Here is a 13,056-nt window from a genome sequence, read left to right as displayed (position 1 = left end):
TCTGTTCATCCTAATGACTCTGCTGATTTCGTTTGATTTTCGTAGTAGTAATACATTCATTCATTCATTCATTCATCTTCAGTAACTGATTCACCCTGAGTCTATCCTGGCAAGGCGCGAGGCGTGAGAATTCACCCCAGATCAAATTACTAGGCCGGAACAAAGTGTTGTATCATATTAAATAATCACTTGACCGCAATTATTTGTGCTGACCCTGACTATTTATCATGTCTCACAACAAAAAAAAACAAAACAAGAAGAAGGTCTTTCTAATGATAATTTGATGGTTTGGTTAAATTTCGTTGTTTGCATCTGTCTTTTCTCATTAGATAATCTGCTTTAAAACTCTGAGAACTCATATGAACACTGCAAAAAAAAAAAAAAGACACCCTGATTTACAACTGATCTTGCATTCATCTGGTGCAACTGGAGCCTGATATGAAAATATAAATACAGACACAGCTACGCTTCCTTCCCAGGACGTGGCTTTTATAGAGGCTTCTCGGCAAATATCTAAATATAAGTATGACAGTACCAGACGGCCCACATTAACAGTGTGACTCGTTTTACAGCCAAATAAATATTGCCATTTAATTATTAGGCTTGTCATATCATGTACATAAAAGGCAATTTAATAAATTGTAAGTATTTATGTGAAAATTACAACTGGATGATAGTTATCAGCTAAAACTTCTAGTTCGTCACAGACGACAGGGTTAAGGAGAAATTGAGGGAATGTCCATCAGATCATTTTGTCAACTTTTATGTCACTAAATAATAATAAAAAGATATCACAATATTAGTGATATCTCAGAAGAGTGTATATTGGCATAATTTATTACAGTATCGATGTTATATCAGGTCTAAATCAATATAACAATCTCTGTTATGTTCATTAGCGAAATCAAGGCACGCACATACAGTTTCACATTGTTCCACGCTTAAACTTTTAAAAAGGACCCAAAGGGTTAAAAAACAAGAGACAGAAAGTGATCGAGGAGGTTTGCTGCACTTAGCCAGCATTTAATGCCAATGCTGATCATACAGAGCTGACTATGACAAGTGAGGCTAGCAGGCTAGCTTTTGAGGCTGATTGATGATTTTGCAGTACACAAGGACAGCACAGAGCTGCAATTAATTAATGTTTTTGTTTTGGAATTATAAACACAGGCCTATAACTCATTATGACACAAAAGTACAGTTATCAACAAAACCACGGATATTGGAACAGGAGATGGTGGTGGGTGAAGAGGTCACGTTAGGTCATGGTAAATGTAGGGAATTAACCCAGTGGTTAAGGTTCTGTATTAGTGACTAGAAGTTCAACAGCAGTGTTGCCGACTCTTTTGAAGGAAAAGTAGCTAATGCGTGGTCAAAAAGTTGCTAGAAGTCGACAGATGTCAGACGTCATTGACTAATTTGCATGTTCATTGAACCGTCATGATCATTCACATGTCAGAATGTGTTTCATGAAGAAGGAAGGTTTTCTGTAGACACTTCATTGAAGACAAACGCAGACAAAATGAAGCAGTTGTAGTTTGGAGTCAGGGAATAGAATGAAAGAAACAGGTATGGTTGGAATAACTTGCCTTTATTACTTGTAAATATCACCAAGAAATTCATTGGGACCAAAGATGATCAATGATTGGTTGTTGGGAGCAAAGATGATCAATGATTGGTTGTTGTGCACGATGGTGATTAGTAATTGGTTGTTGGGGGGAACAATGGTGATCAGTGATTGGTCGTTGGGAACGGTGGTGTTCAGTGATTGGTCATTGGGAAAAATGGTGACCAGTGATTGGTTGTTGGGAAAAATTGTGTTTAATGATTGTTTGTAGGGAACAATGGTGATCAGTGATTGGTCACTGGGAACAATGGTGATCAGTGATTGGTCGTTGGGAAGAATGGTAATCACTAATTGGTTATTGGGAATAATGATGTTCAGTGTCCGTGTTGTCAGGTTTTACACACTGGTGGTGAGTCGACCGAACCAGTAGATGTGATGTAAGCTGGAGTCGCTAACATCTGCTCCAAAAGTTGCTAGGTTTGTCTCTAGTCTCTTTTCTAAAATAAAGTTGCTGAAAGGAATCAAAAAGTCATCAGATCTAGCAGCAAAATCACTAAGCTGGCAGCACTCATCAACCGGACCGTCATAGATCCAATGCTGGACCTTAATCAAGCCCCTTATACCATCAGCTGCTCAGTTTTATGCTTGCACTGGCTTTTGATTCTCTTTTAAGTCGCTTTGGATAAAAGCAGCTGTCAGATGAATAAATGTAAATGCAGTTGTGTGTGTGTGTGTGTGTGTGAATTGACTTTAATATCAGCCCTTGCCACTAAAATAAAGGGAATGATGTGATTTTAAGAGGCATATCTTTTAAGAAGATAAAAAAAGGAGATGTGCCTCTCAGGACTTTCAATAAGCCGACCCTCTGCTTTTGAGCCTATAAAGTAATTTTCATTGAAACTTGAAAAAAAAAAAAAAAAACATCAGCAGGCAGCTGCTGTGCAAAGATGCTGATGCGACAAAAATAAAGCTCCAATCTCTTGTCGTTTGCCAAGTTTTTCCAATTCCCACAGTGTTTTACATGCTCTTATATTTACATACAGACACGCACTTATACTGTGATATTCAGTCAAGAAAAGTTCCTATAAAAATATATAATCACTACCTTTTATTAAAATGAATTCCATATGCCTTTATTCAAACCAAATCCCTCAAAAAGAAGGAAATCGAATCTCAGCCCTTCCTCAATCCTTTCTGATTTAGCTAATCCCTGTCCGCTGACATTTCTCTCTCGCCGTCTGTGTGATTGCATTTATTGTTATTATTGCTAATCAGAAGTCACAGAGGTCCCTCGACGGGGTGGGTGGAAGAGAACAGAATAAATAGATGGATAAATAAATAATAGCAAATAATCCCAGAAATGTCAGTAAGCTCCAGGAGGAGAAGGCTGTGGTATTTTTCTATTTTATTTATTATATTTATTTATTTTCTTTTCGGGATGTGTATTGTATATATTATTGTCTTCGTGTTGGATTTGTGCATCTGCAGTCACGCTACAGAACGCAGTGGAATTTACTGTTCACCTGTTTAATATTAATAGAACTGGTTGAAATAACGATTAGTTCTGACATTAATCTACAAATGACTTAAGCTAAATTTAATGTGTGAGAGGCCCAAAAGTCAGACGGAGGTCGTGGTTTTGTTTCAAAAGACGGGACACTGAAAACTACAGCATCTTTGTATCATCATATTTCACTTATTACTACTTCCTGTTAATTACCCCGCCCTCTTTCTTGATGAACATATTCAAAATAGCTGGAAGAGCATCCTGCTGTTCTGAAAAACCAGAACTGTTCCAGACTATCACAAATTTCTCCGAAGCATAAATCACCCAGGCTTCGGGAGCCCTTTGACACGTCCTGTCTGTCTTCTGCATCTGCATCCTTTTTCATGATGGTTGCGCAAGTCCTTTTGCACTTCCAACCTAATTATTATTAGAAATCTTAAAAACTGTTTATGGAAAGTGATCGAATGAGGGTGTAAAATTTGCAAAGATCAAAGAGCAATCAGATCAATTTTTATTTATACAAAAAGGACACATCATAATTTTAATTTGTTTATATGTATTTATGTTTAACGTTGTAGAGCATTGGGTTTCTGAGTGCTGCTCCTGAGAAGATTGCCGGTTCAAACCCCGACAGTTCCGGGAGTGAAGGGAGTAAAATTGGCCGTGCTCTCTGGGTGGGAGGGACAGAAACCACAGTTTCACTAGTCAGTTGTAGACATCTGTGACTTCATGTATGCGGAAGAGGGTAGATAGTGATTTCCTCTGAATGTGTTACACTGCCCTGTGATGCAGCAGTAGCAGCTAGCTTCACATGTCTTGTAGGAAGTACATGTTAGCCTTCAACTTCACTGGTTGGGAGCAGTTGTATGACAGGGAAGAGCTAGTTGGTGGGTGGGGATAGGCAGGTGACTAAATAGAAGAGAAATAATAGAGAAAAAAATAGGAGTGGAACATTTTTTTGCTCTGGAACGTCAGCAAAACAAGATTTTCTCGCTTCTGATGTAAATAAGACAAAAAATGAGCTTGTCATGTTTCTGAGAAACCACAAAGCCCTCTGTCCTGAAGACTCACATGTCAGAAAAATGAAAGCTACAGCTCTGACACTATAGCTTTACCTCTGACACTGGAGACTCCTTCCAAAAATGCAAAATAAAAGTCTCCTCACAGAATATTTCGCCATATCAGCAATTAGACAAGTCGTTTTAATCAGTTTATGTGAAGCGTCTACTGCACAAGTCCCTGTGTAAGTTGTCACTATAGAAACGATAAAGTATTACAGCAAGCGCATTAATATATTAACAGTACAGCTGTGATTTACCTTATAGCCAGAACTACTGAGCTGCTGTTATAGAAAATTAGCAATTAACATCAATACTTTCGCAAGACTGTTTTTAGAAATATTGTTTAGAATTTAAATTTAGGTGAAGATAACATTGATTTAAAAAAAAGTTATATTTAGGTTTGTTGTACACTCAAAAGAGATGATCTGGGTCAATATGACCTCCACAGAGGACAAGGTTGAATATTGTGGTGATGACAAAAAAACAAATGAAGCACTCAATCGCAAGCTGAGAGAGACAAAGAGATGGAGAGAAAGAGAGGGGATGAGTAAGGGGCTGTAGAAAGGAGCTAAGGTGGATCATGGGTAAATAGAGCCATTAGGGACAAATCTATTGCAGTGTGGAAACAAAATCACATCATCAAACAAGCGAAAGAGAGAAATATGACGCCGCGGGCCTCAGGGGCACCAGCGCAGAAATGATAGGCCTCCACAACATTTGTCTTTATCAGTCAGAGGGAGAGATAGAGGAGCGAGAGAGGAGAGATGGAGAGAGAGAGAGAGAGAGAGAGAGAGAAGAAGCGAGGAGAAGAGAGAAGATGTACGGCACAGCTACTGCATCCAGCACCACATCCATTTATTCCAGTATCTCTCTTACACTTGCTTTTCTCTCTCTTTTCTCCTTTTTTTCATTTCCTGTTGTTTTCTCTTTCCTTGCTCCTACATTTACACACCCTGACACCCTCTTATCTCAGGTGGTCCAGAACGTTCTGGCATTTCATCCTTTTTTATTTGTATTTTTTTTTCTATTTCCTTGCTATTTTTTCTATTTCTTTTTTTCTATTTCTTTGCCGTTGCACTTGACTAATCACTTTTGTGCCATGTCCTGTTCGGTTATGATCCAGGAGGGGGAAAAAAGTCTACTTGACAAGATACTGTTGATGGTTTTTCTTTCCTCTTACGCTGATATTTACACAGAGGTCTCTCCAGGACGTTAATAGAGAAGTAGGAGTCATATTGATTTTTGCATTCGCAATTACCGCTTCCTGAGAGGAGTGAGGTAAAAGCACATATCGCTTAATTATGACTGGGTTATTTGGACTCTGTAGGCATGGAGCAGCTCATTATCTGTTCACAGATGTAGCTCCATTGAAGGGAAACCACATATGGGTGTGACGGTCAGGTGTTTTAGGGTTTAGGCTGTTTAGGTTGTTTGAAATCTAAATTATTTTATGTGCATATTTCACATCATTTTTTTTTCTCTGGAGTTAACCATGTTTACTAAAAGTGGTTGTTGTAACACATTGATTTTAATAAACCATAGATCTTAGCATTAATACACCATTAGTAATGCGAACAAACTAATTTATACTCCCTAATGCAAAAAAAAGCCTATAATGATAAACATGAAATAATCCTGTAATTAGTATGTTTCTTGGTGGCTAATTTAAGGAATTATGGGTTTCCTAATTACCATTATTTCCTCAAAACCAAGCTTCGTCATGAATAAACCATAAGCAATGCTAAGAAAATAATTTGCAATTTGATGTTGGTTAAAATGTTAACTAAATAATAAGAAACTTAAATGTACTAATGCTTGTTCCACCCACTGTATGACTCAAAAAAAGCCTGCATAAATTAGCATGAATAAAGTTATAACTTGGTGAAAAAAATGTTGATAATCAGCCTTACTTATAAATTCTGCAAATTAACCGTCAACACATTAATTAACACATTTGTTCACGTTGATTACTGTTGACTTATTTTTAGCTATGCATGGAGTTAATGGAGTTAATGAAGATTATTTTCATTATTATTTAAGCAAACATCAATTAATAGAATTACTTCATTTAATATTGCTGAAGTTCATGTTTACTTATGCTCTAAATAATATTAAACAAAGAGATCTCAATATAAAACTCTAACATACTAAGCATTATTCTTAATGGTTTTTTTTTTGTTTTAATTATTTGCCAGACAGAACCCAGTCCAACCACAGAGCTGAGCAATGGAAGGATAAGGGATTTGTTTAAAAGGCACAAGAGTGAGGCAGTCATGAGACTTGTACTCACAACCCTAAGGCCTAGAGTTATGGAATATCTGTTGGATTTTAATCTGAATCAGTCATGTCAGTAATGTTTTCAAGTTGTGCTTGTACGTCTCTAGAGTACTAAGAGTAAAGATTATTTAACCTTCTATAAAATGACCAGCAGAAATAACTCCAAGTAATGTATATTCCATCCAGATTGACATGGTGGTAAAGATTTTATTATATCTTGTGGGGAAAAAAGGGTTTTTTTCACTTTGAAGATAATCCAGCAAGCACTCACTCTTTTCTATTGTCTTCCTCCAACACCAAAATGAAACCGAGTGAAACCAAGTATTGTCCGTGTTTAAAATGCAGAACAATAAAATATGGATGATGTTTGAAAGGAGTCCATCATGTTTAGTAAGTTATTACGTTCCAAGCACAGGTAAAGCCTGTAAAAGTTAAGGTCATGTGACCTACCAATGATCAAGCGTAACTTGCCCTGCAACACAGGTACCCCTTGCTGCAGACTGACAAATCCAGGGACCTGATGCAGCTCCTCGTACCTGGGCAGAGTTGAACCACAAGTCCATGTGGTGGAAAAACCCATTTTCACAGAAAAAAAATCATATGTAACTATTGCAGTTCAGCACCTTCTGTATGTGCAGAAAGGTGTAGATGCAGATCTGTAGATGCAGAAAATCGAGAAGAGCTGCTTGTGTGACTTGACAGTATGCAGCCACAGTTAAAGTGGGTCGTCACATTGCGTACCAGTAGGTGTCCCAAAACTAGACAAGTTGTTATTTTAAGTTACACTGTAGCATTGGAATATTGGAAATGAAATGTTTTCCATTTCCTCCATGTTTGTTTTGCCCTCCAACGTGCAACCTGATTGGTTGGAAGGTAAAAAAAAAAGTGCTTGACATTACTTGACCTTTCACTTTTCTCACTTGTTTGAAAAGTTGTACTTGAAAGTGGCTGCATTCTCGAAGGATTACAAGTAAACCGCGTGTTGGTGGTTGAGGAAAAGAAGAGCAGCAATGTTCTGTCCTAAATCAAAAATAGCACAACCCAGAAAAAGCACATTATTCTTGGTAATCATGTTACCAAGCTGTTATCATGCTCCGACTGAGAGGTTCCAGGTGTTTTGCCATTGTATCTGTGTTTGCAGTTTCATTTTTGACATTTAATGATGTCTTGAAATTATCCAGCCAGAGTCGCTGATGTGATGCTGTGCTTCTATTGCAGTCCAGGCCACAGAGCCATTTAGTGGGGTTTCTATTTCTCCCTCCCTGTCTGCCTCTCTCCCTCTCTCTATCTCTTTCTCTATCTCATTTTCTCTCTTACAACACACACACCCACACACACACACACACAGAGCCAGTAATACCCAGGGGAAATTTGGAGGAGTCTGCAATAATTCTCTCTCTCTCTGTCTCGCTGACCAGTTTGTTTTGGCGCGTTTCTTTTTCCCCCCGTTCATGTCCTGTCACTCATATTATGCTTTCCTTTTCTCTGGAGTCAAGGTTCATCTCACTCTGACTGCCTGACCCCCCGTATACACACAGGAACATGCACACACAGAGACAGCCAGTCTTCACTGAGAGATAAAGGGCCTTCATGAGATCATAACTCAGAATTTCGGAAGTGTGTTGAGAATCGATCGCACACCTGCCTCAGGAAAACACTTGCGTTAATGCTGAGAAGAGGAGCATTCTTGGTAAAGCCTCTTAAAAGTCCAGTCAATCTTGACAGCCAATTACCTTTTACGTCTGGCCAAAGTGGAAATGTTGCTGTATTTATATCATATTTAATAACACATGCAAGAACTATGGAAATTAATTTATGCGCAATATATAAATGTAACATTACAAAATGATTAATTGCATAAACCGTCATACACTTTATTTTTAGACCTAGAGCACACCATTTTTTTTTCTAAGAAACTTGCATTGCTACCATGTTGGTACAAGAAAACATCTTGTTATTACAAGAAATCTTGTTATTATCTGACAACTATGTTATTGATCTCATTTTTACAACATAACCTACATGCTTACCAGTTGGTAAGTTCTGATAAATGGCACAGTTGACAGATTTAGAAAAATTTTACTTCATGTTTGGCTTAAACCACAATGAGATTGTAATATCACTGATTGTCATTAGTATATGTACCTCACGAAGGATTCTTAAATCTGAGCGTTTTTACAGATGCAGAAATCTTCTTCATGGCTACAAATTATAGCATATTAGATTTGCACATGCTGGGAATGCTGTTACGCAAAACATCATCAGGATTTTATTAAAAATTTGGATCTTTGAGGAAATTGAGTTTTACGCCAAGCATTAAGTAAAAATTTGGCAATATTCCTATAGACTTTTCATAATAACACAATGATTTTCTCATAATAACATGTTTTCTAGTAGTAACAAGATGCTTTTTTGTAATAATTTCGTAACAACCAATAAAAAAAAATAATAAACCAATACCAAATGCTATTTTGGTAGCTGATTAATATGACCCTTGTATTAACTTAAATTTGTTTTAAGTTAAATTAAAAGCTAGAACTAGACTTATTTATTGTTGTCAGCCTCGCTATATTCTCAGGGCTACTAAATACGGGAACTAAGCCAAAATGGTCAAGGTCACAGCAAGGTCAAATGTCTGAAATAGTTTTTCTTCAATAGCTTCCTTCCTGATTGAAGTATATCTTAAGGGTATTTGAGACATACACATTGGTAACAAGGAGGAGTAGACTTGTTGACAGTGGGGGGCATCCCTGTTGACAGCATTGGCATCAAATTCTACTTTTTTTTTTATTTTTGTTTCCTGCTTTATCATGTCACATTTTGCTGCTGAGGATGTGCCCATATGGATACTCTAAACATTTGCACTTCCTTACAGTAGATTTGTACGTAAGAACTGCTGCTGTAATCATAAAGACTATCCAGTGCTCATCCCAGGACTCTTATTCACAATATGCTCATATTGAACATCCTTTCTACTCTTCTATACCTGTATACTGTAATTATCTACGATTGATGAGTTCTCTTTTGAGCCTGTCACGGTTTCTTCCTCATGTTGTCTCAGGGAGTTTTTCCTTGCCACTGTCACGTCTGGTTTCATTAGAGCTCTAAATGTACATCCAGATTTCTGTAAAGCTGCTAGTCTAAATCCAGCAAATTGGGGCAGAAGTTTGTTGGTTCGCCTGTTTGAAACTCAAAATACATCCCATTTTCATTCTTCCCTTCAGAGCCAGTGCCACATGGACAGGATATTTTACTGACAGTAGCGGGAATGTGAGGAGAACTCTGCCAAGTATTACTAAAAACATTCTGACTTAACAATCACTGATGATGATAATGTGAATGTCAGATGAATATGAGGACTTTATATGCCACTGTGGACTGTATATCCGGTTAAAGCAGTCACTTCTTGTCTTGCTAAGAGTGATGGTGAAGAACGAATGTAAATATGATGAGGTGAATTTGGCGTAATGCTGATAAAGTCTCTTGCTCTCTCTCTCTCTCTCTCTCTCTCTCTCTCTCTCTCTCTCTCTCTCTCTGTAGCCCAGGCCCCGGTTTTTCCTCAAGTGGCTTTGTGGGTAACGATTGGGCTGGCGGTCTGTTTGCTTGGTCTCCTCATCGCCTTGGCTGCCGTCTGCCACAGGAAAATCAAAGAGAGCTGTGAAGAGATGAGAGCAGGTAAGGGTACTCCTCAGCCAGACCAAAGGGCTGTGTTCCAAATCACAACCTCAGACGGCTCGTGCAGATTTTACAAAGGAAGGTATGAATCAGCAGTGGGGAACCTAAGGACACAGTCGAATGGATTATAGAAGCCTTTACACTTGTTTAACCTTCATTTTACCTCAGCAGGTCACCTTAGCTACTGAGAAGATACATAGTACATATTTTTTCCTAAAAACATCAGGGGTGTGTATCTCTCCTGCTTGCAATTGGCTTCCATCACTCTGATTGGCAGTGAACAAAGGAATTCTATCAGTCCCACCTAGAGAGCAGGCCAGTAATGTCCTCTTAGCCATGAATGGCTGTGGAATTGTTGGGATTCGCAATCAAACTCGCAATCAAATCACCCTTTTAAAGACTGAATGTGTAGAGAGTTGCACCACTTGTGAGCCCAAACAGTTTGATTTTCAGAAAGTGTTCGCTTTAAGGAGTAGGACTAAAAGGGACAAAGAAACATGGATAGAGCACAAAGAGAGCAGGAGAAAACAGATAGTGCTAAAGGACATTCTTAGACCATGTCCAAAGTAGTGTACTAGTAATAAACTAGGGCTAGGGCTGCATGTGTAATATTGAAATTACCAATACAGAAAACAATACCAATACGGAAACATGTATTGATGTGGTAACCATTGCCTCCTAACACCTCTCAACTACATCCATGTCAAACTTGTGAATCTGTAAACACCTACTATACACAAATGCATATCCTATGGCTGGCAATATAATTTTGAATATGAAGTCAAAATTTGCAACATCTTGGGTCAAAGATACATTGCTACATACCTATATGTGATCATTATCATCAGATGATTCATTGAGAGGAACTTGTGCAGGAAAAACCATGATACACACTATGATTGGAAATAAGTTGGCTATTAAGATGTCGAATAAAGTGTCAAATAAAATAATATAAAAATGTTAGGAGAAAACTAAATAAAATGAAATGCAATGCAACAATGTTCCTAAACAAAGTACCCTTAAATAAAAATAAGTAACTAAAGACAAAACAAAACAAATCAAGCCTAGACAAAGACACAACAAAACTAGTCTAAACTAGGCAAAAAATTAACTTTAAACAAGAGTGTGCACAGGACTATTTTTTAAAAAATCCCAATCCCAATTTGATCAATCCTATTCCCATAATTATTATTTCTGCCTTCCTTGTTCTAATGAACTTAGTCGGTTCTATTTCCCTAAAATATAAACAAATTAGTCATTTATACCACAGCAACCCTGACCAGAATGTGCTTCAGCCTTCAGTCTGGTGAAGTTGAGGTATTGAAACCTCTGATCAACATTGTTATTAACAAGAAACTTTATTAAGTTTAAATGGTTCAGTAAAGATGAAATAATAAATAATGCTTGTGCTGAGAACATGGGTTGGAGAAGCGAGGCGAGACGTGTGAGAAAGATGCTAAACCACAGAAAGGCAGACAGTATTTATCCGTGAGTCTTCCAGTCACCCAGACACTCCCAATCATATTGCTGGGGGAAATTCACTGCTAATTAGGATAGGCTAATTAGTGACAGTGATAAGGCGAGAACAAGATGAGCAAGATCCAAGTCAGCAGAGCAAAAAGGAGGCCAGAATCAGGAGATAACTGGACATGTTGGGTGGAAAGAATTAGACACAAGGGTGGATCACAAAATAAAATAAATACACAAATAAATGTAAAAATAGAGATGTTTTGGGGGGATGTTTTTGCATTATGGAATAGTATTAGTTTTAATGAGTTCTGCTCGTAATGCAGGAGACCTTTAAATAAAGGTCAGCGAGTTATAACTTCAGACCTCTAGGGTCTTAAAAATATATCTACAGACAGAGACAGAGAGGAAGAGAGGTCATTCTTTGTCTGTAAGATACTCGACACAGGAAAAAACAAGGGACCAAGTAAACAAGGGCTCTTCTTAGGGCTGAGGGATACCCTAAAATAAAACTAGACATAACTGAAGGAAACAAGACAGAACTGAAATAAAATAAATCATCCTAACTGAAATAAACAAGCCATAACAGAACAAAAATGAATCAAACCTGAAGTAGACCACACTAAACAAGACAACACAAGACGAAACTAGTCTAAACTAAACAAGACAAAAAAATAAGTTTTAAACTAAAGACTGAACAAATCTAAACAAAAAAAATCTAGACTAGACTAAACAAGACAAAATAAATCTATAAACAAAAATGGAACCTTCAATCTGGTGAAGTTATAGTAACAAACAACGTTTAATATACACAACACAACACAACACAGTGAAATGGAAATCAAGGGGCCAAGAAGTTTCAGACTTTTTCTAAATACAACTTGTGTACCTTTAGTGCACTAGGCTCTTTAATGCACAGAGCAAAAAGGTTCCATGTAGCACCCTAAAAGTGTCTTTAGTAACCCTCCAATCTGTAAGCAACTGTTAACCAAACTACTCTTGAGAAACTAGGGTTAAAACTTTTTTTTAGTTTATTTGTAGTAGTCACATATCATGCCATAGACATTTGAACCCTTGGTTACCTTAGGTAAAGACTTATAGATAATAAGAATTATAATTATTATTAAGATGCTGAGCCATAAGGTTTTGACCTGCAATAATAATTTTGGCATGAAACTACCCACATATATTCAGTGGCATGTAAATAACAAACTCATTTTCACACTCATAAATAGGGGTAAATATTTGGAAGATACCAAAATAAATCAGTCTAGTGGTAACATTATTAGCAGTGAATTTGAAGTCTTTGTAACAGGAAAGTAGGACCATACAAAGGAGCCAGTGAAGGCAGCATTAACCCTAGGCGACATTTATGGAAGTAGACCCTCTGGAATCCCCCATGCTTGGGGATTTTTTTGGTGGCAGGTATATAGAATATTTTTTAAAAATACAGAATAAAAGCGTGTGAATCAGCTGTGATGTGAAGTAAAGGAAGGGGAAAA

The 13,056-nt window shown here is 37.5% G+C and overlaps 1 protein-coding gene across 2 annotated transcripts in view; it reads left to right on the top strand.

Moving 5' to 3' along the window:
* The window catches only part of cd276 (CD276 molecule), a 95,001-nt gene that overhangs the window by 50,772 nt on the left and 31,173 nt on the right, over positions 1 to 13,056 (top strand). For both annotated transcript variants that reach the window (XM_026914215.3, XM_026914216.3), the window contains exon 5: positions 9,953 to 10,087. In XM_026914215.3, coding sequence (XP_026770016.1) covers positions 9,953 to 10,087 — 135 coding nt within the window. The remainder of the gene's footprint in view (positions 1 to 9,952; positions 10,088 to 13,056) is intronic.

The sequence above is a fragment of the Pangasianodon hypophthalmus genome, chromosome 6 (assembly GCF_027358585.1).
Source record: "Pangasianodon hypophthalmus isolate fPanHyp1 chromosome 6, fPanHyp1.pri, whole genome shotgun sequence".
NCBI lineage: Eukaryota > Metazoa > Chordata > Actinopteri > Siluriformes > Pangasiidae > Pangasianodon > Pangasianodon hypophthalmus.
The sequence above is the reverse complement of the archived record's forward strand: the minus strand, read 5'-3'. Positions and strand labels throughout refer to the sequence as shown.